This window comes from Talpa occidentalis, unplaced genomic scaffold (genome assembly GCF_014898055.3).
Source record: "Talpa occidentalis isolate TD23 unplaced genomic scaffold, MPIMG_talOcc4v2.1, whole genome shotgun sequence".
Taxonomy (NCBI): Eukaryota; Metazoa; Chordata; class Mammalia; order Eulipotyphla; family Talpidae; genus Talpa; species Talpa occidentalis.
In genome coordinates this window covers 38,154,016-38,180,623 of record NW_026555331.1, presented here as the reverse complement: position 1 = coordinate 38,180,623, position 26,608 = coordinate 38,154,016, and the positions used below count along the sequence as shown (strand labels likewise).

The window sequence follows — 26,608 nt, the reverse complement described above, 5'->3', positions numbered from 1 at the left end:
TGTTGAGAATATAGTTCCAGAATTAAATGTAAGGGAAATTTCTCAATATGTTTTTACATATTAATGAAAAAGTTTCAATAGATGCTGTTGCTCTTATTTTGCTGTTTTATTTATTTATTTATTTATTTGCTGTTTTATTTATTTATTTGGAGTTACTTAGCATAGAATAAAATTACATACGTGTTAAGGAATTACATGTAATGAGTTATACAATAAGTTAAAGGAATAATTTTTACTAGCATTTTCTCTCATATATGTATTAGTGACAAGTGTGTTATGATAATGATGGTATTCATCTTAATTTGGAGCTAAAGTATGTTAGATGCAGGGTCTGAATTATATCCATGAAATTCCTTCTTTTTAAAAAGATGTCATTGTCAGGCTTTGATTTTTTTTTTTTTTTTTGAGTAATTCAAATACTGGTGGAGGAATTTCAGAGCTATATTTCAAGTAAGTGATAACTTTGTCTTTGCATGATCCAAGTTATTATCATTTTAGTGGTTATTGTATGCAAGCTATATATTTTGCTCCTTCCACATACTTTCTGAGAAAATATGCTCTATTTGTCCAACATACCCAACCACTTTTATTTGATCAAAGGTAGACCCTTCCCTGAAGGAGCCAATTCATAAATAAGGTGGCTCAAGACAGTCAGATTCATTAATTCATATTTATGTTGAACCACAGGAGACAGAAATCACAAATGAATGTCTGCAGCCGAGGTCCCTAGGGCTGCCTAGAGCCTCCTGCTCCTGATATCGGTAGTTGAAGTTAACCTCAAAGTCCATTAAATCATTGAGTGTATCCATTCAATGCACTGCATTTTCTTGAGTTTATTTGAATAAGATTCTATTTCTTTCAAAAGTGTGGTCTAAGAAAGTATTGCCTTAGCTCATTCCTGCCATCTATGATAATCCAATTTTCTTTTTCCTGTTTGAAAGTGACATATATTTCAAAAATATTTGGAAAGAAGGCAAATATTAAGACTATGTCTTACCAGTCTTTTGTCTCATGAAGAATATTCTTAAATTATTATACTTGATTACAAGGAGCAAATATTACTTAGAAACATAATTATAGCTGTGCCAATAGTACATCATAATTAAAGGATTTTAAATATCAAAGTAAATCATTCCTTATAAAACAACATCAAAAAGACATCAGGTAAACCTACAGATTTTCAGGGGTCATGTTTTTTATAAGTAGCTTTAAATGAAAAACTATAAACATAGAGTTGTGCAATGATTTTAGAAAATAGTTTGACAAGTAAAAAACACATACTGGTGCCTCTATATATATTTAGGTGGCTCACAGTTTCAGTTTCCAGTATTAACTTGCTGAATTTTTTCCTTCATTTCATTCATTCATTTCTTTGTTCTTTCATTTTAAAAAGTGAGTATTTAAGAAATTATGTTAAGTATGTGAAGAGCATTTCACTGAAATTTTTAATTGCCCTTAAGCCTCTTAGTTCTTGTCAGTCAAATTTCCTCTCAAGGATACAAGTGATCTATAACAAACAGAAAAGCAGACCAAACATATATAACCTCATGTTTGATGCTGTGGAAAGATTTCTGTATGTGACTGTTACCAAGGTTAGAAGGATTTCAGGTCTGAATCATAGAAAATGTTTTCAGTGTATTTCAAATCTAACCCCTCAAGCACATGTCCCTGCATGTGAAGGAAAGTGTCTAGAGAGTTTTGACCCATACAATTGTAAACTGTATAATCTCATTCTAGTGAGGATTCCAAGAATCATCCTAATTTTTTATTTGAATTTGAATTTTTCAACAATGAATGTTTTTCTGGTAATTACATTCCTAATCTATATGACCTAGAGATTTTGTTCAGAACATAGGCTTTAGAAATGAGAGGAAACCTGAATAAAAATAAGAGAAATTTGAAGGTAGCAAAAGTCTAACTTTCCATCACCTTTAAAAAACTTTATTGATTTTTTTTCTATTATGTTTGGACATTTGGAAAATTGTTAAGAGCTTTTTTCTTAAATAGAGTAATTGGATGAATGTGGAATATAAAACAACTTTATGTCTGTGGATGATTCCTGGAATATGTGATAGAGCAAAGGAAAAGAAGGTCAAAATGTAAGTTTTTGTCAATAAGGTCAAATATTGTTGCAACTAACCTTCTCCAACTAAGTAAAGTGACACAATCTAATATTCCAGGATATTATAAAGAATGTAATATCCACCTTACTAAATGTTATTCTTCACAAAATTTTGTTCAGCCTTCATATTGTTTTATTTCTACGTCAAATATGCTCACTGTTTACATAAGACAGAATAATGTCGCAGTCATTTTGTTTAGCCTTATTACAATTTTCCAGTTCCATTAAAGATTGTTTAAACATACTTCTCCCCAAATTTTGTGATAGTCACTGTTTAGGAAAGAATACTTGAAATCCTTAGCATTTAAGTTTGGAACAAAAGAGCAGTATTAGGCAAAAAGTGATCCTCCCAGTATACTTCATTTTGAGTTCCAGATTGTTACCAAATGGTAGACCAGATGGAAGCTTTGCTTTTAGGTAACTGTGAACACAGAGAAGTTTCCCAGGGCCTGCAGATGGGGGCCTGTGACTTGAGATGGATGAGTGATGTCTTCAGGTTAAGTACTCTTTATTCCAGGCTAAAATAATTTGGGGTGAGGGGGCACTGAGTACTGAGATTTCAACCCCGTCCTTGTTAAATCACTGAAGCACATTAATGCAACAAAAATATCATCACCTACTAAAAAAAGCATAGTCCATCATGAACTAGTTCTGAAAGTTTAAAAGCTCTTTGTTAAATTAAACTATTTTTCTCCCTAAGCTTCCACTTATTTTTATCTTAGTTCTGTTCTTTAGGGCCATGTGAAATATGAATAATTTATGACAAGTCTTTCTAATACTTGAAGACAGTTCTTACACACCAATGATGAGATAAGTCTCATAATATTTGGAGAGTAATGCTATCAAAGGAATTGTTCCAGACAGAAAAATTTTGTTTCTTCAAAACTGGGAAAAGTTGTTCATCTTGTATTTGTGCATGAAAGTCAAATTCTAAAATTGGATGAATTGGTGGATAAAGTCACTTTCTCCCTTGAGTTATCTATAACAGTGCTAAAGTAAATACATTTTTTTTGGCTATAGGAAAAGAAGGCAGGATAGGTTCCCAAGAAATGAACAGTAGGTTGGTCTGAAAATCATGTAGCAAAACTGCATTACAGTTTGAATAGAGAGTCTATTCCAATAGTGGGCAACAGAGATCTCCGTATTAACACAGCCTATACTATCTTCAACTTGAACTGGCAATTTTGAAATCAGCACTGAGAACTGCCTTAAGGAATATGGCAGGTCACAATTTCAGGTGGTAGGCTAAGGAAGTATAGCATAACTGAGAGGTGCACAGTCAAAATATCAGAGAAGAGGAAAAAAATCATGTCACTCCATGTCACGAGAATAAAGTAGAAAATCAGAGTCCATAGTCTGGGGTAAAATGCAGTGGACAGACTGCAAATGCTGGGGTTGAGTTTTAGCAGTAGTCATTGGGCAAAGGAAACATGGGAGTGTTCAGTCAAGGCTCAGACTGGCCCTGGGCAAACCTGCAGAGAGCACAGAGTCCAGATAGAGCATTGCATTTGGCTATGTGATCAAGATTTAGCTGTAAAATCTAGGCAGTAGGCTGATTTCTGTCCAGGTATTAAATAGCCTACTTGACATAAGTAAGCAAAGGCCAGCAGATGTATCTTGTTTTCCAGAAACACAAGTTAGCTGACACCTCTGGCCAACAATTTTATTTCAAAATGCTCATATGCCAAATGAGGCATGGAGTCAGAAGGACCACAATACTATGAAGTGAGAGAACAATATTGTTTTGACAAATTTTCGTAAACTTCTCTTAAGTTCTTCTTGGAAGAAGTGATGGCAGGATAACAAAGTAGGCAGGCGTTGACTGGTTGTGAGTGATAGACATAAACTAAGCTGACTTAGAGAAATACTTATCCGGTTCATGAGTCTGAAAAGTCCTAAGAAAAGCTTTATGTCATTGGAGTCAAGTACTCAGTCATCAGTCTCATCTCTTTTCCTAAGTTGACTCTTCTCTTGGGAAAACCCCTCTTCGGAGAGGTCAAGATGGTTACTAAAAGTTCAAGGTTGATATTGCTGCCAGCAGGACAAACTATGACAGAACTACTGTTGGGAAAAGTACTACTGTTCTGAACTACTTCAGAAACTACTTTTCTTTCCTAGTAGTCTCAGAAAAATTCTGGCTTTGGAGCTCATGCCATTTCCTGAAAAGTCACTGTTTAAAATAACAAACAACATAATGGGAAGGGAACTAGAATGCTGATATCAGAATAAGGGAGAATAAATGCTGTGCAGGCAAAACCTGACTCTCCTGCAGATCAAATAACTGCCTGCTCAACTTCAAAGACATCCCTTTACCATCTCATATTTTAGAGGAAAATGATCTGCTTCCCCAAGAAAACAGAGTAGTTGGTGGAGTTTGAAATCCGGAGAGCTCCTACATAGTGTGGGGTCAATCAGGAAAATATGAAACCATGATGGCATTCACTTCAATAATTTCTAAAACCCTGTAACAGGCATCCCCATCTGAGCTGACCAGGGTCCTAGCCACCTACACCTGTTCCCTTCCAAGCCAACTGATTTTGTCTATTCCTGGTGTTTCTATTTTCCCAGCTTCTAACTACTAGCATCATGCCTGTAAATGCTACTTCTTTGATGCATGTGAATCTGTCAGCATTCTGTATCTTCAGGGATTGCCAAAATACAGGCAGGCATAGTAACATCTGGTCTTTATTCCCATAGTCTGTCTTCATAATCACATAGTTTAGATTTTCTAGTTCTCACATGTCATATTATCCTTATTTCTTAATATTTTAAAAATTAGGATGACTGGTTAAGTGGAGCACTATTTAATTAGATCTTATTCAGGTGCACTATTTGCCACATTGTTAGAGACTGAAAACTGAAGTCTTACAATCTTACCAATACTCATTCTCAGGTTTCCAGTTACTGATTCCATTTGGCCATGAGAACTAGTTTATTAATTTTTCTGAGGAATCACCCATTTTTATATATACTTTCACTTCAATAATTTCTAAAACTCATTTACTTTCTTTGATCATCTCTAGCTCATAAAGTCATAGAAAGAATAAAGCAAACTATTTCCTGAGAGCCTGAAAATTCTTTTCTTTCCTATGAAGGAATGTCATTGGCACCACTTCTGTTTTCTCCTAAATCAGGTCACTCCACAATTTGCGATGATCAATGGGGCTTAAGATTCTTCGTTGAAGGAAAAGGGAGAAATCAACAAAGTCTACCATATGACTAAGAAGATTAGCATAGCTTAGAGGATTTATAAAAAAGAAAATTTTAAGGAGATTTTCTTCAAGTGACGTGGAAATGGTTTCTCTTTATTTATAATTTTCTTTTTGGGGGTCCAGGTTTCTCTGATGAAGATGGCAGACATGCCAAATTTTGAGACATAGCAGTACTTAAACAATTTCTTTAAAAATATTGAATTTATAAAGGAAATGTTTAATTTTTAATTGAATAGGGTAATATATTTATTGAATAACTGACAAGCACTGGCTTGCACTATTTTACTTAACCTTTATAAAAACCAAATTAAAATGTATTACTATTATTATTCTCAGCCTTCAGTTAAGGAATCTGATCCAGAATGTTAAGCAACTTGCCCAACGTTTTACAGATAGTATATATATCCATACTTAAAATGGTCTGCTAGGGCCTCCCCTGGTGGCGCAGCAGTTGAGCGCTGGGCTGCGAAGCTGCCCGCAGCCTCTGCAGTGCCAGTTTGATCCCAGGCCGCCCAGTGAGGGTCCCACATGGCACCCAGACCTCTCCTGCCACACCCGCTGCTCCCCTCAGCAGTGTGTTTCGTCGGTCTGCCTGTTCTGTTCCCTGCTCTGGCTCTGGTGAATTCTCTCACCCTCCCGTGCTTCTGACTGTATCCAGTGCTTGTATAAATAAATAAATAAAGCTTTAAAAAAAATTAAAAAATAAATAAATAAAATGATCTGCAATTATTTTAGGTCTACTTGAAAGCAAAATGTAAACCTTTCTGTTGTCATGTCCCCATTAGTACATTTTCTCAGATTTTTAGCTATTTATTTTAGCTATTATCAGAAATCAAAATATTCCAATGCCAGTTTTAAAAGTCACTTTCAGGTATTTTATTCTTGATAAAAAGGTGGTTAATTCTTTCCTGCAGTAGAATATATTTGGATGAACAGTATAGAGGTAATTGCTTTAATTACTGTCTTTATCTCTTCTCTTTTTATATCCATTATGTAGGATTTTACAGTGTGGGAGTTGTACAATGTAGAAATGTTAGCTTTTTCTCCGTGGACATTATTTCCATTCTTTCCACATTTTCTCTCCCTCCATCTTGCCTTTCTAGCTGGAATTCATCTTATACTTTTGGCCTTTTGCCCCTCACCACCCTCCATTCCATCATTTTGCATTGCCTCATTTTACCCTTGTTCTTCAGAGCACTCCCACAGTTTTAATGTTTCTTTTAATTAAAGGCTTTAGCTTTCAGACTTTTTCAGATCTTTTTATATTTGTAATCTTACCTAGAGAATTACTTTTTGTTTGTCATCTATCCCTAACAATAAAGAGCTTGAATTCTCTTTTAATCATAATTGAACTATCTTCCCATCAGTAGCTAATGGTGAAGCAAAATCAATTTCTTTTCCAAACTAAAACTTGTCTACTGAGAATCTAGGTAAATTATTTATTCATATTAATGCAGTCTTTGTTTGTTTGTTTTTTTCTTACTTTGCCAGTATTACCAAATGGAGAAATTAAATCAGTAAAACTTTAACTCCAATCTTCTAAAAATACTTGGTGCTCACTTCTTGGACCATTTCTGTTCTCTCCCATCCCCTATTTCCAGTACACCAACTAAGTCTTGATTATTTGGCTATTCATTGATTCCCAGCACAGTGTCTACTACACATTACAAGTTCAAGGAGAAGACATAGATTCCTTCTTCCGCTTATCTTATGTTGTTCACTTTATGTGAATAGCCTTGTCCCTCCCCTCTGCCTAGTAAAGCTTTCTAGAAATCAAGGTTTATTCAACTCTGTAAAAGGCAGTATTGCAATGTGGAAGAACTCAGGAACTGGCTAAGGTTATGTTTAAATGCTTCCACTCTCTGCAGTGCTTAGCAATAACTATAAGCATCTCCACAAAATAATAAGATGTGTTCACTAACCTTACCCTCGTTCCTGAGCTTTCTCCAATTTTTAATAATTATAGCTCATGCCAAACCTCCCCTGGTGGTGCAGCGGTTGAGCGCTGGGCTCGAAGCTGCCAGAGGCCTCTGCAGTGCCAGTTCGCTCCCCGGCCGCCCGGGAGGGTCCCACATGGCACGCAGACCTCTCCTGCCACGCCCGCTGCTCCCCTCAGCAGTGTATTTCATCAGTCTGCCTGTTCTATTCCCTGCTCTGGCTCTGGTGAATTCTTTCACCCTCCTGCGCTTCTGACTGTACCCAGTGCTGGTATAAATAAATAAATAAATCTTTAAAAAAATATATATAGCTTATGCCTTTGTAAGGTACCATTAAATGCATAATGTTATATTTTTTAAAGATTTATTTATTTATACATACAAGAACTCTGAGATACAGGCCAGAGGTATGGGGGTGAGAGTATTCACCAGAGACAGAATGGGGAACAGAACAAGCAGACTGACTGAAACACACTGCTGAGGGGAGCAGGGGGCGAGAAAGAAGAGGTCTGCTGTACCATGTGGGTTGCTCCCCGGCTGGGGATTAAACTTGTGCTGCCGTGGCTGCGGACAGCTTCATAGGTTGCGTCCTAACCCCTTACACCACCAGGGAGGCCTTGTTATGTTACGTTTTTTCTGCTACTTGTTTCATTAATATGTTAGTCTTGTCTCCAAATCCAGATTATAAACACCTGTGAGGCAAAAGCATTGTTAGTTACTTCCAACAAATGTTATAATACAGTCAATACTGCTGATTGATTGCTATAGGAATGGGTTATATTGATTAGATATAAAAAAGGCATGCAGAGGTACATTGCAGGTGGCTTTTAGAGTTTAGACTGACCACAGAATGATTGCTGCCACTGATCAGTCATGTAAAATAAAAGGGAAACTGGCTCTTTTTTGTTGGGGACAAAGAAAATAAGAGATATGGCTTTGGATGCTCAATTCAATGTAAAGAGTTTTTAAAGGTTATTTCTTTTAAAAAACATTGTTATCTACGCCCATAAATTAAAAGCCATGAAAAGAAAATGCAGATAATTTCTTCCTTTTAGGAGACTCAACATGTGTTCATATTAAGAATTTCTTTGTCCCAAAATGTTTAATGGATCTGCATTGATATGTTTTAAAAGGTTTCCAATGCTTAAAATGAAGCTCTGCTTAATAGAATATTATATTATTTTTTTCTGTTCTTAAAAGTTTTGTCCATGGGGAAAAACATACTAAAGAACAAGAGCTTTTAGGGGTTAACTCAAACTATAATAGGAAGAAAACTGAGTATGCGTATCAGCTGCACACAACTGTTCTTGACTCATGCACTAATGGGTTTAATAGTTTAATTTTATTTGTAATTATTTCTGGGAGTTATTTTTAATCAACTTTAAATTTAAGACAGTGATTCACAATAAGAGGAAATTTACATGTAGCGGTCCATAGGATTTTGATCATGTATAACTAATTTTCCTTCCATCTTCCCATCCAAAGAGCCATCAGGTTGAAATTAGTAGATATATTTCATTTTCCTTTCCTTATTTTTTTGAATTGCAAATAGTTTACAACTGAAAATTCAGATTGTCAAACTTGACAGCCATTTATTCTAGTTGAGTTTGCAGCTTTTGAGAAATTAGTCATTTATTCCCTACTTATTTATTTATTCAACAAGTATTTATTAATGATCTATAGTGGCACTATGTGCCATGTATTTTGCATAAATGAATAAATATTACCTCATATTTATGGTAAGTCTACATATTAATGGATACATTGCTTTCCAAATCTCTCATGGAGGGCTGATTTTTTTTGCAAAAGTGGAGTCACTGGCCCCTACTTATGATTGAAAAATCTGAAAAGACACTCTTTTCTGCTAATATTTCCATTGCCATGCCTTTATAATAAGTAATTCTTTATGATAAAATGCAGTGTAACTTGTTTATGTTATTGTTTGAACAACCTATCTTTTAACAAAAATTGGATTGTCTGAAAGTTATTAGTAAGAGACTAATTTTTAATAATAGTTTCAAAAACCAGAGACTCTTAGGTTATGTATTACAGGAAGACTGCTTTACTTTGGCCAAAGGTCAGCCATTTATTGAAATAATATAGATAAGGGTAATGAATGAAATCCCATTACTTGAAAAATAATTGACTAAGAAGCCCTTTCTGTGGACTCAGGAATTGAATAGGAAGAATTACCATTTGACCTTTACTTTAAAAATTAAATAGAAATAATGAAATTCTATCTACTGTCTCTCAGTTCCTATTGCTGGTTTTGTTCTTTTTCCCTTCTTACTCTTTCCTTTCCTACACTGTATTTTTAGAAATTGTTATGTCTATACCAGATTTACTTACCTTAGAATGGATTTTAAGTGCATTCCATTCTTTTAATTTTTGTTCTTCTATTTACTATATTTTCTCTTTGTATTTCTACTTGAATGCAAATACTTAAATTCTATTTTGAATTTCTAATCCCAAACTTGCTCTTCAGAGTTTATATTTCAAAGTCTCTTTATCATCCATGGAACTAAATTATCTATGTCCAGGTTGGCTTCTAAAAACATGAAAGGATTATGTCTTTAAAATGGAGTATATTCAGAAAAATATATTCCAGTGAAAATATCAGGGTTTTTTTTTATTTGCTTTTGATGAAGACATGAAGAATATTATCTTTATTATATTATGTTCACTAATGAGAATATTTTTCTCTTACATTCGATTGTAACTATCCTTTAGGGTGAAGAAAATAATCTAGATTTCAAAGCTTGTAATAGAAATTCCCCTTTCGCAATTATAGAATTTCTGTCCTTGATTTATTATTTAAAGTCTTTAGTACAAGGTTTCTTAACATAGATAACCTGTTATATATAGATAGCATATTTTTATTTCGGTGGGAAAATTGAAGCAATGGTTAATACATTGTGTCAGTCATCCAGTGATGTGTGCCAAAAACAACAAAGAACCACTACAAGAAACTCACCTTCCCTCTTAACTTATACACCAAGCAAGTCACTAGCCTTATATGAATAATTTTCTATCAACCCTGATATAGCAAAATTAAGGTTATTGGTAGAAGTTACCACAAAAAAAAAAATTGCAGTTTCTTGGGAATTCCAGTAGACAAGATCCTGGAGATTAGGGAAAAAAGGAACCTATTGAAGTTGAACTGAAGTCAGCTCATATCTAAGGTTTGTTCTTACAAACTGAGCTTAGCATTCTTTCAGCAAGAATACTCAAGGCTTACTCAAATGCTCAAAAATAGATGACTGAATCAAGAAGATGTGGTATATATTCGCAATGGAATATTATTCAGCAATCAAAAAAGATAAACTCATGCCGTTCGTAGCAACATGGATGGAACTAGAAGGAATTATGCTCAGTGAAATAAGCCAGAAGGAAAGAGAAAAATACTGGATGGTTTCACTTATAGCAGGAATGTAGGGGAACCAAATAAGACATCAGTGTAAAAAAAATAGTAACAGTACAAAACACAACAAAGCAAAAATGGACAATTATAAATCAGAGACAATATTTGCTTTCCCCCACCCCCTCAGATTCAGTCCCCATAGAATTTCATTCCCCAAGGCACCATGCACCATCACCACAGTCCCCTGTGCTCCTCACTCCCTCCTCCCACCTCCTCCCCTGCAGGAGGGATCAGAGGGAGGGAGGGTAGAGAACAGGGGACTAAGGTGATGGTGCACGCGTGCATTGGGAAGGAAATTCCATGGGGACTACACTTGAGGGGGTGGAGGGGAGCAAATATTGTTTAAAAATGAACAATGATGTAAAAAAAAAGTTTCTAAATTTTAAAAATTTTTTGAAAATTAAAAAAACATAAAGAATTACTCAGTGCTTACTATGTGCCAGATACTTTGTTCAGCTCTGGATCCATAGTGATAAATGAGCTATTGATAGATTAGCAGAGAATATAGAAAAGCAAAAACTTGATATTATGACAAGAAAATACAACTACTTTGGGGTTACGGGAGTAAACTAACCTGTAAACGGTTAATCAAGACCTTCTTGACTTTAAAACAGAGTCATGAAATACTATCAAGAAGAGGTGTGGATATGGGTGTGGATGACACAAGTTTCCAGCCAAAGAGAACAGCATATGGAACTGAACTCAGAGAGAGGTTGGGCAGGTTGGGAGAAATGAAGACATTCAGTATGTCCATAGCATCAATTCAAAGAAGCAAAGGTGAGAGGTCCCTGAAAGTCAAACTGGGGTACAATTGTGAAGGCCTTGTGAACCAGTGGGGATTTGTCTTTTGACCCTTAGGTCAGTGCTAAGTCATTGAAGGATCTTAAACATGGAAGTGACTGAATCTAGGTTTATGTTTTTATAGAAAGATTGATCTCTCCAAAATTAATTGATGGGAGGTAACAAGTCTGGAAACATAACAATTAAGAGACTTCTTCAGCTGCACTTGGAAAAATGTTTGCTGAACCAGCATTCTGAAAATCTGTGCTCTGATGTTTCTGAGTTGGCATAAAACTTTCTGATCTGGAAAGATTTTGAATAATTACTCTGATTCTGCAGAGTAATAGTAAAGGATCATTTACCATGTGTCAAAACTAGTTTTAAGCACTTCCTATCTCTACACCAGACCTAGGATTGAGCCCATTTTGCACACAAGGAAACTGAAATGCAGTGAAATTGAGTACCTGTCCCAGTCACGCAGAGAGTAAGGGGTACAGCTATACCGCCTGGCTCATAAGTTCTCCTCCCACAGCCTCCTGTTCATTGTGCTCTGCCTTCGTGCTGACAGAGCTGAGATCTCATTCTGTCCCTTAAGGCCCTGGTCAAGCAAATTTTCCATTGCTTTACTATCTTTGAATATTAGTGGCGCTAATACTATTTTCTGGCAGGAAATTGTGAAAATTCATGAAACAAATGTTAAAAAGCAATTTAGTCTGTCAGCCAAGGAAGGTGCTACATAAATACATGAAGTGCAATTTGACTCAGGGTAGTAATGTCTGTGAGTTCAGTTATGGGAAGCATAAATCCACTGCTTGTTGCTACCTCCTGTTCTTTTGTTCTCTGCACTCTGTCCTAAGTCTTCATTGAGGATATTACTGGCATTTGTAGTGTGGGCGCTGATGCCCTCAATTAATAGAAATTGTATAGTTCAAGAGGTGGTATCAAGGAAGAACAAAATAATAGTGATGAACCTATCAGCTTAATGCCCTTGTAGTTGAAGTGGTTAATTAGATTATATTGTATAGAGATGACATATCTTGGCCAGAGAACCCTTTGAGATGAATCTCTTTTTCTGAAGAACCTTATAAATGTGAACTCCAGTTGACAGAAATTGCTTTTCTTATAATCATGCCTTTAGGATGCATTAGTAGATTGGAAAATGGACTTTCTTTGAAAAAGGAGATTAGCACAGTATAACATTAGATGTGGGTCCAAAGGACGTTGACTTCAGTAATGACAGAATACTGGAGGCTGCCCCAGCTTGCAAGTATCGTCTAGGAATGGTAGTTCAGAACTGCCATATATATTTGAGAGTCTGCCTTTCTCTCTCACTTCTGTTGTTATTTTCTCAACAATTAAAAGGGTCTGGGTGACTTGTTTTCAAGGACAGCAAGGAACAGGGGAACTGAGTACTCAGGATTTCAGCCTTGAGACCGACCTCAATAGGGGTCTGTTGAGAGAATGGGGGGAATGGCAATGCAGGAAAGTAATCCGAACCCAGTAGGAATGATCAGAAAATAGGGAACAGGCAGATACCTCATGTCTGAGGAATAATTTGGAACACTGAGGAAACAAGTCCATGCAACTGTCTAGAAAGTAGACGGGATTTCCATAGGGTTAGAAGGAGCCTCTTAAAAGGTCCACCCATCCCTGACCTCAACAGTTTTGTCCCTGGACTTGAAGTTATATGTATCCAGTACAGATTGTATAGCTATCATATAGATGTAATGTTACTTCTATTTGAATTCTTCCATTGTTTCTCACCCCCTCAAAGACAAGTGTTGGGTAGGAGGGATTAGTTCGGCTGCATCTCACATTATAAAAGCTGTGTGCACGGGAAAATCGTCAGCAGGCTCTCAAGGACTGGGTTGTGTGGGTGGGCTTCTTGGTTGCTGCTGGCTGTTTGTTTTATGTGGGCTGAAACAGCTTGTCTGCTAGAATTCTCTGCTCTTTAAATGAGTCCTTGGCTGTCTGGCCCTGCACTGTCGGTGATTAGGGCTTTTCAGCCACATTTATAGACTTTTCCAATGTAGAACATTTTTTGTAAAGCCACAAAGTGCTAAGACAGTGCTGCTATTTAGATGACCACAGGATTTTTCCATTGTTGTCTGTCTTGATGGATCTCAGAACATCACATGTGAGTTTTTATGGTGTGCACTTTAGGAATTTTATTAAAGTTGCTAAGGGCTTTTGGGGCAGTGTAACTAGTTCAGGATTGTAAGTATTAGAAAATTTGCCTCAGCATAGGGCAGATGAGGATAGATGGAACTACATGGCACTTACCCCCATGTCTGTCCCTTCCCCAGTCCTTCCTTTGATTGATTTTTTTAAATTATTTATTTATGCATACAAGAACTGGGGCACAGGCCAGGGGTGTGGGGGGTGGGGGTGAAAGGACTCACCAGAGACAGAGAGGAGAATAGAACAGGCAGACTGAAATACACTGCTGAGGGGAGCAGCGGGCGAGTCAGGAGAGGTCTGCTGCGCCATATGGGCAGCTTCCTGGTCAGGGATCGCACTCATGATGCAGTGACTGTGGACAGCTTCATAGGTTGCATCTTACTCCTTGCACCACCAGGGAAGTCCTGAATAGGTGATTTTTTTTTTTAATTTTTCTTTTTAAAAATTTATTTATTTATTTATTTATACAAGCACTGGGTACAGTCAGAAGCACGGGAGGGTGAGAGAATTCACCAGAGCCAGAGCAGGGAGCAGAACAGGCAGAAGGACCGAAGTACACTGCTGAGGGGAGCAGCCAGCGGCAGGAGAGGTCTGCGCACCATGTGGGACCCTCACCCTGAGGCCAGGGATTGAACTGGCGCTGCAGAGGCTGTGGGCAGCTTCGCAACCCAGCGCTCAACCCATGTGCCACCGGGGAGGCCCTGAATAGGTGAATTTTTATTGGTCTTCACTTCCCCCTTCATGTCCAAGAGGGGTACCAGTAAACATGTCCCCTAAAAAGTAAGAAGGGAAAAATCTTTTTATGTTTCCTCATTTTGTTCTTTAATTTCTTATGCAGTTATGATTTGCAGGCTCATCAGTTGAAAATCTTTAATATTTTCTTGGCATGTGGCAGAGAATTAAATTCAACAACTTTTCACTGAACTCCTCTAACTCCTCTGTGTTAGTAGAGGGAACTATTACATGCTCACTAAGTAGAACAATGAGACCTAATGAGGTGACAAGACCCCAGGATAATTGCAACACGTAAGTCTGGCATTTGTTTCATTTCACTCAATATTTAACCATCACTGGTTCTGAGGTAGAGAGTATGCAAATGCAAAATCTAGCGTAATTTTTGGATGGAACTACTTCCTTCTAAGCTGAAAGTTTCCTTTTATAGATCACTGATAAAATATGTCAAGGAAAAGAAAAACTTTGCTTCTGAAGGGAGCTTCTAGTCTGAGTCCCTCATTTTACTTTTGAGGAAACTGAATTCAAGAAAGATAAGTTATTTGCCAAAATTATGACTGACTAGACTGGACTAGAATGATGTCTCTTGAACCCAGCCCTCCCTCTTCTCTCTATTCCATGCTGCCTCTTTACTCATAAAAGCCAGTGAGAGGTAAAAGCAAATGAGGAGACTTTGGTTCATATTTTAAAATACCTACCATGCATAATTATAGTAGCTAGATATTTATTTTGACTCTGGTTAATTAAAACTTTTCAATATGCTATTTTGTAAGTCCATTTTCATTTTTTCAGGTGTTTATCTTTTTCTTCCAAACAAATAAAGCTCTTGAAAGCAGGTACTGGTTCACCTCCCACTAATTATAGTGTCTTGTACAAATAAATAATAAATTCCATTGATTAAAAAAATTTTGTCTTTAAGTCACAAGGCAAAGCACTATATATATTTGTGTGGCAAAACTACATAATTTTCAAATAATATTTGTCACTAACAAAAAACATTTCAAGTACAACTGTTTTCATTTATTTTTTTTTATTACTTTGAGATTTGAATTTTTTTGGTCTTTATGCAAAATGAAAGGACATTAATCTGGTAAAATTTCAAAACATTAAACATTTCCAAAAATGAGCAATGGTTTTTGCCTCAAACAACAGTATATTCCCCTTTCTCTAATTGTCATGTGTTCTTAGTTTTTAAGTTTTTAGATTTTCTCTGGGTAATTTTTCAAAACCAGCAAAATTGTTTCCATCTTTCTTTTAGTTTCTGGGAGACCAAATTTTTTTAGAATGAAGTACCACCTGGAATATCCTTTGTTCTACGAACCAGAGATCAAAAAGGTGAAATGAACAAAAAGGGGCATATCCTTGATTACCATAATATGATGCCTAATTACCTTCACACCAGCTTTAATGTAACACTGCACATAGTTAAGGACATGTTTGATCTTAATGTGACGTACATAAGATTAACTTTCAGCTCTGGAATGACTCCACCAACTTGAATTTTAATGGTAATCCCTTGTGTATACACATTATCAATATAGCTGACCACAGTTTAACCACTGATACCTAAGCTTTCCTAGGCTTGTCATTTTAACAAAATAGTTTTTGATTTAATGCTAAAATTGCAGCAGAAGTTATTTCACTGTGTGCTTAAACTTGCTCTTGATACTTGATAACAGACATTTTATTAACATCAAAATGGAAACTGCAATATGTATGTCATAATAGATGTAATCAGCTAACTTTGCTTGATCTCTATTTAGAAAGAAATATGATAGCTCTAGAAGCCCCATAAAACTACCTCAGTAAACGTTCTGTAGTTTGATTATTGCAAGAGACCTGCTATGAATGGTCTTTCATTTCCTTTTTTTCAAGATTTATTTATCTATACAAGAACTGAGGTATAGGCCAGAGATGAAGGCCAGAGGATTCACCAGAGATAGAGTTGGGACCAGAACAGACAGACCGACCGAAATACACTGCTGAAGGGAGCAGCGGGTGAGATAGGAGAGGTCTGCTGAGCCATGTGGGTAGCTCCCTGGCTGGCTGGGGATCGAACTTGTGCTGCAGAGGCTGTGGATTGCTTCATAGTGCAGTGCTTAACCCCTTGCGCCACCAGGGAGGCCTGGTCTTTCATTTTCAATGGCAAAAAATTTAAGGCAGATAATTTATTTTGAATTAATATATTTTTACATTATTGTTCATTTTTGTACAGTCTTTGATTTTTCCTCTCAGGTATTGTCCCCATAAAATTCCTACCACTAAGACTCATGAACCATTGCCATAGACTCTTGTGCTCTTCCCTCCCTTTTTGATCTCTTTCCCTCCCCTTCCCCGATGAATGTCTCCAATTTATAGTTTGCTTGCTAGTTTTGTCTTTTTTTTTCCTCATCCCTTGTATGGTTTCCTTGTGTTCCTCCTATAAATGAAACAATCTAAAATGTTTCTTTTCCCTTCTGACTTATTTCACTGAGCATTATCCCTTCCAGCTCCATCCATGTTGCTGTGAATGGCATAAGTTTATCTTTTTTGATTGCTGAGTAATAGTCCATATTGTATATATACCACATCTTCTTGATCCAGTCATCTGTTTTGGGCATTTAGGTTGTTTCCATATTTTAGCTATTGTAAATAGTGCTGTCATGAACATAGGAGTGTATGTGTCTTTTTGAATTAATGTTTTTGACTTTTGGGTAGATTCCTAGGAGTGGAATTGCTGGGTCATATGGTAGATCCATTTTTTAGTAATTTGAGGATCCTCCACATGGCTTTCCATAGTGGTTGAACCAGTTTACAATCATACCAGCAGTGTAGGGTGGTTCCTTTTTCTCCACGTCCTCGTCAGCATTTGTTTTTGTTTTTGTTTTTGTTTTTAATGTGGGCCATTCTTACTGGTGTGAGGTGATATCTCATTGTGGTTTTGATTTGCATTTCCCTGATTATAAATAATATTGAGCATTTTTTAATGTGTCTGTTGGCCATCTAAGGCAGGTAATTTAGTTTCAAGTAGTTTCAATAAGAGAATACAACATTCAAAAAAATCCAGTATATTTTTTAGTTTTTCCTATTATTCATTTGTCACACAATTATTAAATGAGTTATTACTATATGCCAAATTGTCCAGATTAAAATTGACACATAGTTTAAAATAAAATAATTTGGTTGTTATTTCTCGGGGTTTTTTTTTTTAAGATTTATTTTATTTATGCATGCATGCAAGAACTGAGGTACAGGCTAGAGGTGCAGGAGTAAGAGGATTCACCAGAGACAGAGTGAGGACCAGAACAGGCAGATCTACTGAGATACACTGCTGAAGGGAACAGTGGGAGAGACCGGAGAGGTCTTCTATGCCATGTGGGTTAGCTCACTGGCCAGGTATTGAACTCAGGCCACGGTGGCTGACAAAAGCATGATAGCGCTGAGTCTTTAATCCCAGCACCATCAGGGGGGCCCTGGATTTGTTATTTTTATGACAGATTTTAAAAGACTTTGTTTAAAAATTTTCCAAGTTTTCCAAAGGTTTTAAATAAAATTGTCATAGTTGATCATTATGTACAGCTATGATTTCCATTTTTATAATAAAATTATTTGCTTTTGTACTTGAACTTTCCAAAGGAGAGAGAGAAAGTGCTAGAATGGGCTACGATCTAGAGTTAATTCAGTAAACCAAAAATCATAAGGGGAAAGAATAAATAAATTCAACATTTCAAGCTGAGTAGTTACCAATTAAGTTCAAATCACGTAATTGTCCTCTTGTAGTTGTCAGCAAGGGACAGAGGAAAAGCAAAAATGCATATGTAGCAAGAAGAAATTGGTGACATAAAATAAAAGTAAATAAGGTGGGATAGGAAAAGACATGTTTGATTTTAAGGCCCATTGTTTTGAATACAAAAATAACTCAATATGATTGATGCAATTGACCTGGAAGGGAACAAAATTTTCTTCTCTGATAGAAATGCCCCTTGAAGGGCCTCCCCGGTAGCTCAGCGGTTGAGCGCTGGGTTGCGAAGCTGCCCGCAGCCTCTGCAGCACCAGTTCAATCCCCGGCCACCGGGCGAGGGTCCCGCATGGCGTGCAGACCTCTCCTGCCGCCTGCTGCTCCCCTCAGCAGTGTGTTTTGTCAGTCTGCCTGTTCTGTTCCCCATTCTGGCTCTGGTGAATTCTCTCACCCTCGCGCACTTCTGACTGTACCCAGTGCTTGTATAAATAAAAAATAAATCTTTTTTAAAAATGCCCTTGATACTCATTTCAGGAACTTTTACAAGACCCTGTGCACAAATCAGCACATTTTCCTACAGTACATTGTGTGAAAAATCATTAAAATTAATGGAGAATGGGGAGATTTAGTATGAAGAGATCTGGTATCATGTCAGAGAGGTCAGGTAAACCATTGGTATGGAGAAGACAGTCAACCCTGGAGAGAAAGGGAAGATAAATCATTAAAGATCATTTGTCATAAGTATTCAAGCTGATAAATATATATCATATGATACAGAAACACCATAAAAATCACAAAATAGGATTTATTGGACAGCTCAGAGAAAAGTTCCTGTTTACAGTGCTTGCCTGCAACCTTGAATGTGCCTCCTAAAATATTAGAAAGGATACTGTGGGAGTGTCTTCAGTTCTTCTTGGATGTGGAAACAGATCCAATAGAGATCTCAACATCAGGGCGAGCCAGGGTGGATATATCTGATAGTTACTAGATGTTATCCTTAATAGAAAATGGAGGGTTTAGAAGTCCCTTTGGACTAACATCTGGATGGTATCTACTTAGACTGCTGAATCTTTCACACAAATTTCTTTAAAAAGAATGTAATAATTAGTATGAGACCTGAAAGGAAGGAAAAAAATCTCCCCAATGTAAATAAAAATTCTCCCAGAACCTCAAGATTAAACTTTTCTTATACAACATTTATATTACTAGGCATATTCCTGCCTCCAAAACTAGTATTATTCACCTAGTTGAAACAAAGCTGACAATTTTTTCTAATGATAAGCATATATTTTATATGTCATCTTTTTCCATTTAAATTTGCGATTCTCCTAAAATAAAGATTGTAACATTTAGAAACTATCAGATAGATACAATTCTACCCTTCTCTTTATTTGAGCTTCTGGCAAATAAGCATGCATGCAAAATTTCTCAGATTTAGGTCAAGATGTAAAGAGCATTTCATGTATTAATTCTCTTTACCTTGTCATAATATAAATCACCACTTTGAAATAAAATGGCTTACATTTTGCTATATGATCCTCTCCTAATAAAAGGCAATCAGTTCCAAATGGTTAATGATAAAGGAAATGCTGTCCAATGGCATATGACTAAACACCTCCCCACCTTTTTGGTCTGCCAAAGACTAATTATCTACATTTCCCTATGAATAAGATCTATTACTTTGGGAGATATTAATTATGTGTCAGGCACTGGGCTAAAAGGTTTTTATGTATTAGGTTGTTCAATCTTTACATACAATCCTTTCACAAAGGTATAATTACTATCCCCAATTTATACATGAGGGCACTCTAGCCAGAAATGTTAAGTAACTTGCCTCAGCTCACATCTAGCAAAATGCTGGAGCCAGGCAGACTCAAGTCTCCTGATTCTCAATCACTGCATGATATCACCTCACAGTACAGACTGGAACCCAAAACTAAGCGTGAGACTACACACTGCAAATGGATGGCAGTGAATTAGAGAGGGGTTGACTGGGTTTAGGAGTAGAGGCAAGCACACTGATGTACTCTTTTCTAAATAAATTACCTCCCAATTAGTTTGAAGGTAGTCTGTCCTAACAGTAATAGTCATTGAGTCATTTCTAGAAATGATATATAGTACATTCATTTTAAAAACTACATTGCCTTTAAAAAGAATGAGACAGCACTAGATAGATATTGATATTTGATTGATAGATCTGAGATTTATTGTCAGTCAAACCAGATATCAAATAGCCTGTGTAGTTGCAACTTTTTGATTCAAAAAGAAAAGTATATATGCATGAATTTGTTAGTAAATATAAGGATAGCCTTGGAAAGGTACACTTGAAACTGGAAATAACAGATTACACTATTAGAAGCAAAATGAGTGACTACGAGATGAAAGGGAGGAAAATAAACTCCTCTGGAATGTTATGCCCATTGTATGGTAAATAAAAACCTTTTGAATGTTATGCCCATTGTATGGTAAATGAAGTTGATCAGGCTTTTGCACCATTGGCCTCTGTGGCTGTCACCTGCTGCCTTGATCTTGTTAACATAGAAGCATGTAGGTGTGGGCCTGATTATGGACAGCTGAGCAAGGGTGCATGTGCAAGTGGGCACACCTGAGCCTAGGAGGGAAGGGATAAAAGGGCAGTGTCACCCCAGGGAGGGGACTCAAGTTGCCCTCTCCCTGCTGTCTTGTTTCCCTGGCTTACCATCAAAACTTGTGAAAATTATGCCAAGGGCTCCCAAATTCTTCAAATGGCTAAAACTGACAGTGAACCTATCTGGCCTGGATGGTTGCAAGAGACCGTGCATATTTATTAGCAGCTGCTGAGAGAGGTGAGCTGCCGGTAAGATGAGGAAGATGAACTCAGTGGTAAGTGATACTTGAAATAAGCAAGAAAATTTGAGTTTTAAAAATCAGTAAAAGGAGGCAACTAGTAAAAGGAGATTTTATGAGGCAACCAATGAAACAGTGTATGTATTGATCCTGAAGATGAATATGGAGGTGATATAAGCAGGAGCATATCATTCAGCACACATTTGCACACTTGTTCTTGTTTGAATTACATGGTTTTTATTTGAGACTGATTTTTTTTAAATGTAGCATCACTACCTAGTCATATTTTTTAGTGGATCAACTAATGCAATGAAAGGGATTCTATTAAATATTGGAGATATGAAATGTGTACAAAGTCTAAAATACTTTCACTAAGTGTTTTCCTTACTTCCCCTCCCCCAACTCATGCAAAATTCAGAACAATAAACTATACCACAAAGTAGGAATAGGTACCAAGTTTCTTGTTCATCACAAAAACCTCCTTCCTCTTCCACTTATAATTATTTTTTTTACATTTTTAATTTAACACAGTACTCAATTTTTGCAACTTCTGCCCTTTCCATAACAAATTTATGTTAATTTCAGAAGGATTATCCTCTCAGGTCCATATTAAGCCCTTGAATGAGTTTTGGTGAAACCATAATGATGATTTTAATTTTTTTTAAAAAAAGGGAAGGATTCATTTTTCATTCCCAAAGCTATTCTCCACAGTATTGAGCAATTTTCTGGAATGTTTTTACTTGACATTGTTGTATTGTATGACTGATGACAAAGATTGAATTCTCAAAAGCAAAGTGATATTTGAAATAAGCCCAGAAGATTGAATTTGAGAATATTAGTAGAAAAAAGATCAAGCATTTTATGAAACATGTTAAATTCAAAATTATGCATAACAATTTCACCACATAAAAAAGAAAGGTATAAACATATTCCAAACTCATCATATTCCCTTTTCTCCAAAGTAAGCTTTTTATGTGAGTTCTTTTCACTTTTTGAAAAGATTTAGACATTCCCAGTCATACCAAACGTTCTTAAAATAGGACAATTTTCTGTTATTTCTTGCATATTTACCAAAAATGTGTAAGTCTTCTGAAATTTATCCATCTTGTGGAACCTCCTTATTAGTACAAGTATGTTATATAATGCCAAGACACTACTTTACATGGAAATTTCATTAGGTTAAATATTAGATGAGAGCATTAATGTGTTTTGTGCTGTTTTGATATTATTTGTGACGTCTTTAAGATTTATGATTAGACTATCAAAACCAGAAGTAGAAACCTGTTTTTATTACATATTATGCTGATGCTTCTGATACAAAACATTTTTTTTGAAATACATTCTGAAATCTAAAATGGAAGCATTAAAACAGTCTACACCATCGCAGCTCCTCAAAGTAGAGGCCACTGGCCCACAGATGGCTGCTTGTCCACACAGAGATAAGCAGAAACACAACTTAGAAACTTTTTTTTGAAATTTTATTATTTTTAATTTTTTAATTTTATATATTTTTTACATTATTTATTTTTGCACAATGTATGCATTTTCATCTTGGCTATAGTCTCCATACAATTCCCACCACCCTTATTTTGATCCTACTCCCTTCTCCCTCCTACCCCTGTGCAACTTAAAAACTTTTACAGCAATTTGATATTGCTACACATCCAATACATTATCTAGTAATTCATTTTTATATATATATTTTTTACAAAAATATCAGTCTGACAGAAATTGGTAATTTAAAAATGCCATCCTTCCCCACAAGAGTATGAGAAGCACTGCTCTGCAGAATGCTTGTGAGGCTCCTGGAAGACTTCCCAGGGAAGAGGAGCTAGATAAGAGCCAACTATCCGGTGAAAGAAAAAAAGGGAAGGAAAAGAGGGTTTAAAACTACATGGCAACAGGACCTCCCTGGTGGCGCAAGGGGTTAAGCACATCACTATGAGGCAATCCACAGCCTCTGCAGCATGAGTTCGATCCCCGGGCTGCCAGGGAGAGACCCACATGGTGCAGCAGACCTCTCCTGCCTCGCCCGCTGCTCCCCTCAGCAGTGTATTTCAGTAGGTCTGCCTGTTCTGTTCCCCGCTCTCTGGTGAATCCTCTCATACTCTGCATCTCTGGCCTGTACCCAAGTTCTTGTATGCATAGATAAGTAGATCTTAAAAAAAAAAAAAAAGCTACTCTGCAAAAGACACAGCTGAGCAGAGCAAAAGACATGAATTTTTTTTATCACTTGTATCACATGCAAAGGGAAGGTTACTTGTCTTGCGGTAGAAAACAAGTACACTCATTGGTTAGAAATTCTCTATATCAGTCTTCTTTGTCCATGTGTCCCAGAAACCAACTCAAACTAGCCAGAGCAAAGAGTGAAAATGACTTGCATAACTGGAGACACTTGAGGTGCAGTTTATATAGGGATTTGAGGGACTTAGGGTATCATTCTTTCTCATTCAAGCTGTCTCAGAGGAGTCTGAAACACCCACTTACACAGGGTGCTTGATGGGGGCATCATCACAGCGCATATGCCTGTGGTACCGTGGTTTGGATTTGGTAGGGTGGAAATGGGGTACTATGATCAACAGAAACACACAGCTGAGGGAAATTGGCCAGAGATCAGGGGTGAAGTTACAGAGAATGGAAGAAGAGGTGAGCAGGAGCACAAGCAAGTGATGTCCATTGCATTATAAAGATGAATCTTATGTAAAATTCTGATGAAGGATGGGGCCAGATGTTGAGCTGCAAAGAAAACACAATGAGAAAACATTGAAAGAAGTGGAGAGTTTTATTTTATTGTCCTCTAAGGATATCAGCATGGGATAGTGTTTTATTTCTGGAAGACAGTTCAAAATCCTCTAATAGTTGAGTATAATATTAAGCCACAGGAGCAGCTTGTCAGTTATTTTATGCTTTGGCGGTTATTCAGCACCTTCTCATGAAAACAGTGTTTGGTGATTTTTTATTCTCCACCCTTTTTCCCATATTATTGATAACAACTCTAAAGTCAGACTGGGTTTTTCTTTTCTGAATATAAAAATAACATCATAAAAGAATCTGTAAAAAATATTCATTCTACTGGCCCCATGCACAACTTTATACCTGACATCACATTTGAGATACAGTTTTCAACATGATTTGTGCCCAGAAATCTGCTCAGACAGAGCCATGGAGAAAAGTGACACTTGAAATCATGTTTCAATCTTCAGATGTTAGGCTCCGGAGTCTGTTCACAAATAGCTAAAGTAATTAGAGATGATTTCTCTCAGGTGTTGTGAGCAAGTTTGTGTGACTGAGGCGGGGTGGGGATGCAGGCTGACAGATGGTGCTTGCAGTTTATGATTTTGGGGTTGTAGAATCCTCAATCTTACTTGGACCCCAAGGAAGAATCTGAGCTCAGGTGACCCTGTTGAGGTACCAATCAGTGCTATTCAAATTGGGTTCTAGAACTAGCAGCAGCACCTGGAAGCTTGAGAGAAATGCAAATTCATGAGTGTTTCCCAGTAATGTGGAATCTTGGGAGTTTAACAAGCTCTCCAGGTGTTTCTAACTTACACTAAAGAGTGGAGAAATGCTGGTATAAATAGTTTACAGTAGAAAAAGCCAGTAGAAAAACCCTATGTTGGTTGCAGAAACTGGACTGGCATTTGCATAGGGAGGCAAGATTCGTGATGAAAGGAGTAAGGGTATCAGCAACTGATAGTTGAAACTATAAACTTAATAAGCTCTGAAGAAAAGATGCAGTGAGATATTAACATGACTCGGGAGAATTTTCCCTAAAGGCAGGTTTCTCCATTAGACATTGTTATTGACTTAGACTTGAGCAAGGTCAGATGTTCTATTTTCATCTGGAGATGGGCCTTTTTGTATAAGCTGGTTCTTGCTGCCTACTGAATGTCCTCTGAAGAGTCAAACAACACTAAGTAACAGGATGTTGTTATGTATATAATTATCGAGCTTATGCTGTTAACATGGAGTATATAGTTGGAATAACTGCAGGCTTCCACTTTGCAGCAGATCTTTGTTGCAGATTGTTATATTTCTAATAAATACTTTAACTTTTTTCTTTTATATTATAGTATTATTTTACATCGTTCATTGTTGTATAATGTTTGATTTCTCCCCTCAGGTAATCTCTGTAATCCCCATAAAATTCCCCTCACCAAATCACCCATGAACCATCACCATAGTCCCTTGTGCTCCTCACTCCCCTGCTGTGTGTCTCAGATTTATAGTTTGTCTGCTAGTTTTGTCTTTTTTTTTTTCTGACCCCTATATCCCTCCTGTAAGTGAAATCATCTGATATTTTTTTTCCTTCTGATTTATTTCACTTAGCATAATCCCTTTCAGTTCCATCTATATTGCTGCAAATGGTATGAGTTTATCTTTTTTGATTGCTGAATAGTACTTTAACTTTATATGATAGTGTTGAAGTACTGAAAGGGAGAGGTTGGTTACTAAATTCACCTTGATGTCTTGTTCTAGAAAAGATTGCTTAGCTAAGCCATAGTGTCTAAGAGTTTGGCCCAAAAATCTGTATTTTAAAAATTTCCCAGGTGGTTGAGTTGCTCAGGCCACATTTAGAAAACTCTAAACTAGAAATCAGGCATAGGTATGAACCAATTAGATTTCTGCTTTTTTTTTAATTTTAGACTCAGAAGTAAATGTCTCCTCCCAGCCCCATCCCTTTCAAGGTACACCTGTGCTTCATTCAGATTCCTCCTTGGTGTCTCTTCACCTATTTTCCCCTCTTTCTCTCAGCCTCTAGGAGAAAGTTAGCTCAACTTTCTCCCTTCATTTGAACTAACCTCCCATGTCTCTTTTGTCCTGCCCGATTTCTTGCTTTCATGCCTCATTTCTCCAAATAGTCATGGTCATGTCTGCCTGTACTGCCCGGGCTCCCAATTTCAGGAAAGGGCCAAAACTGCCTCAAAGGTTGCCAATGTGATTTGTGATGGTTCCTCTTCATACTGTCTTTTCTTTAGTATAGTGAAATCTTGGAATTATTTCCTCCTTCTGAGACAGAAGTCTCTTGGCTGTCCTCTAGCCATCTTATTTAGGTTTTTTCCCAGTTGCTCTTCCTCAACTGGGTTTTTTCATCACCATAGCTTATAGCTTATTTTTTCTAGTTTTATGGAGATATATTTGACATATAGCATTGTAGGGTAAGGTAAAAAGTATCAGGTTTTTCTGCCCTCCCGCCATTAGGATAGATGATGGATCCTTGCGGTCCTGAATGCATGCCTGATGGCGGGCACCTGGAATAGGGCGTGGGCATATGTAGATGGGATTCACCTGGGCTGAGACTGTGCTTTTTAAGGGCAGTGTCACAGGTATGCCAGCAGAACAAACGCGAGAGCAGAGAAGCAGAACCACGAGAACGGGTAGGAGCAGAGAAGCAGAGAGAACCAGAGAGCCCAGAGTGAAGACTTGCTGGGGGCTGGGAGGTCTACCAGCTCCCAGCACCCCTGCCTGCTATGTACCTGGTAAATCGCAATAAAAGCCTGAAAAGCCACAAGGGCTCCAGGACTCTCCTCCTTCACCTGTCTGCTCGGATCATAGAGATCCTGCTCTGTGGCCATCCTGCCTTACAAGCATGTATTAGTCCAAGGTGCATAACAGTGATTTAATGTAAGTATATATTATATATAAACCACAATAAGCCTCACATTTAATCACCTTGCA

The 26,608-nt window shown here is 37.0% G+C and overlaps 1 protein-coding gene across 1 annotated transcript in view; it reads left to right on the top strand.

Moving 5' to 3' along the window:
• Window positions 1–26,608, top strand: part of NECAB1 (N-terminal EF-hand calcium binding protein 1) — a 265,090-nt gene that overhangs the window by 162,525 nt on the left and 75,957 nt on the right. The window contains exon 6 of the mRNA XM_054691909.1: window positions 409–450. Coding sequence (XP_054547884.1) covers window positions 409–450 — 42 coding nt within the window. The remainder of the gene's footprint in view (window positions 1–408; window positions 451–26,608) is intronic.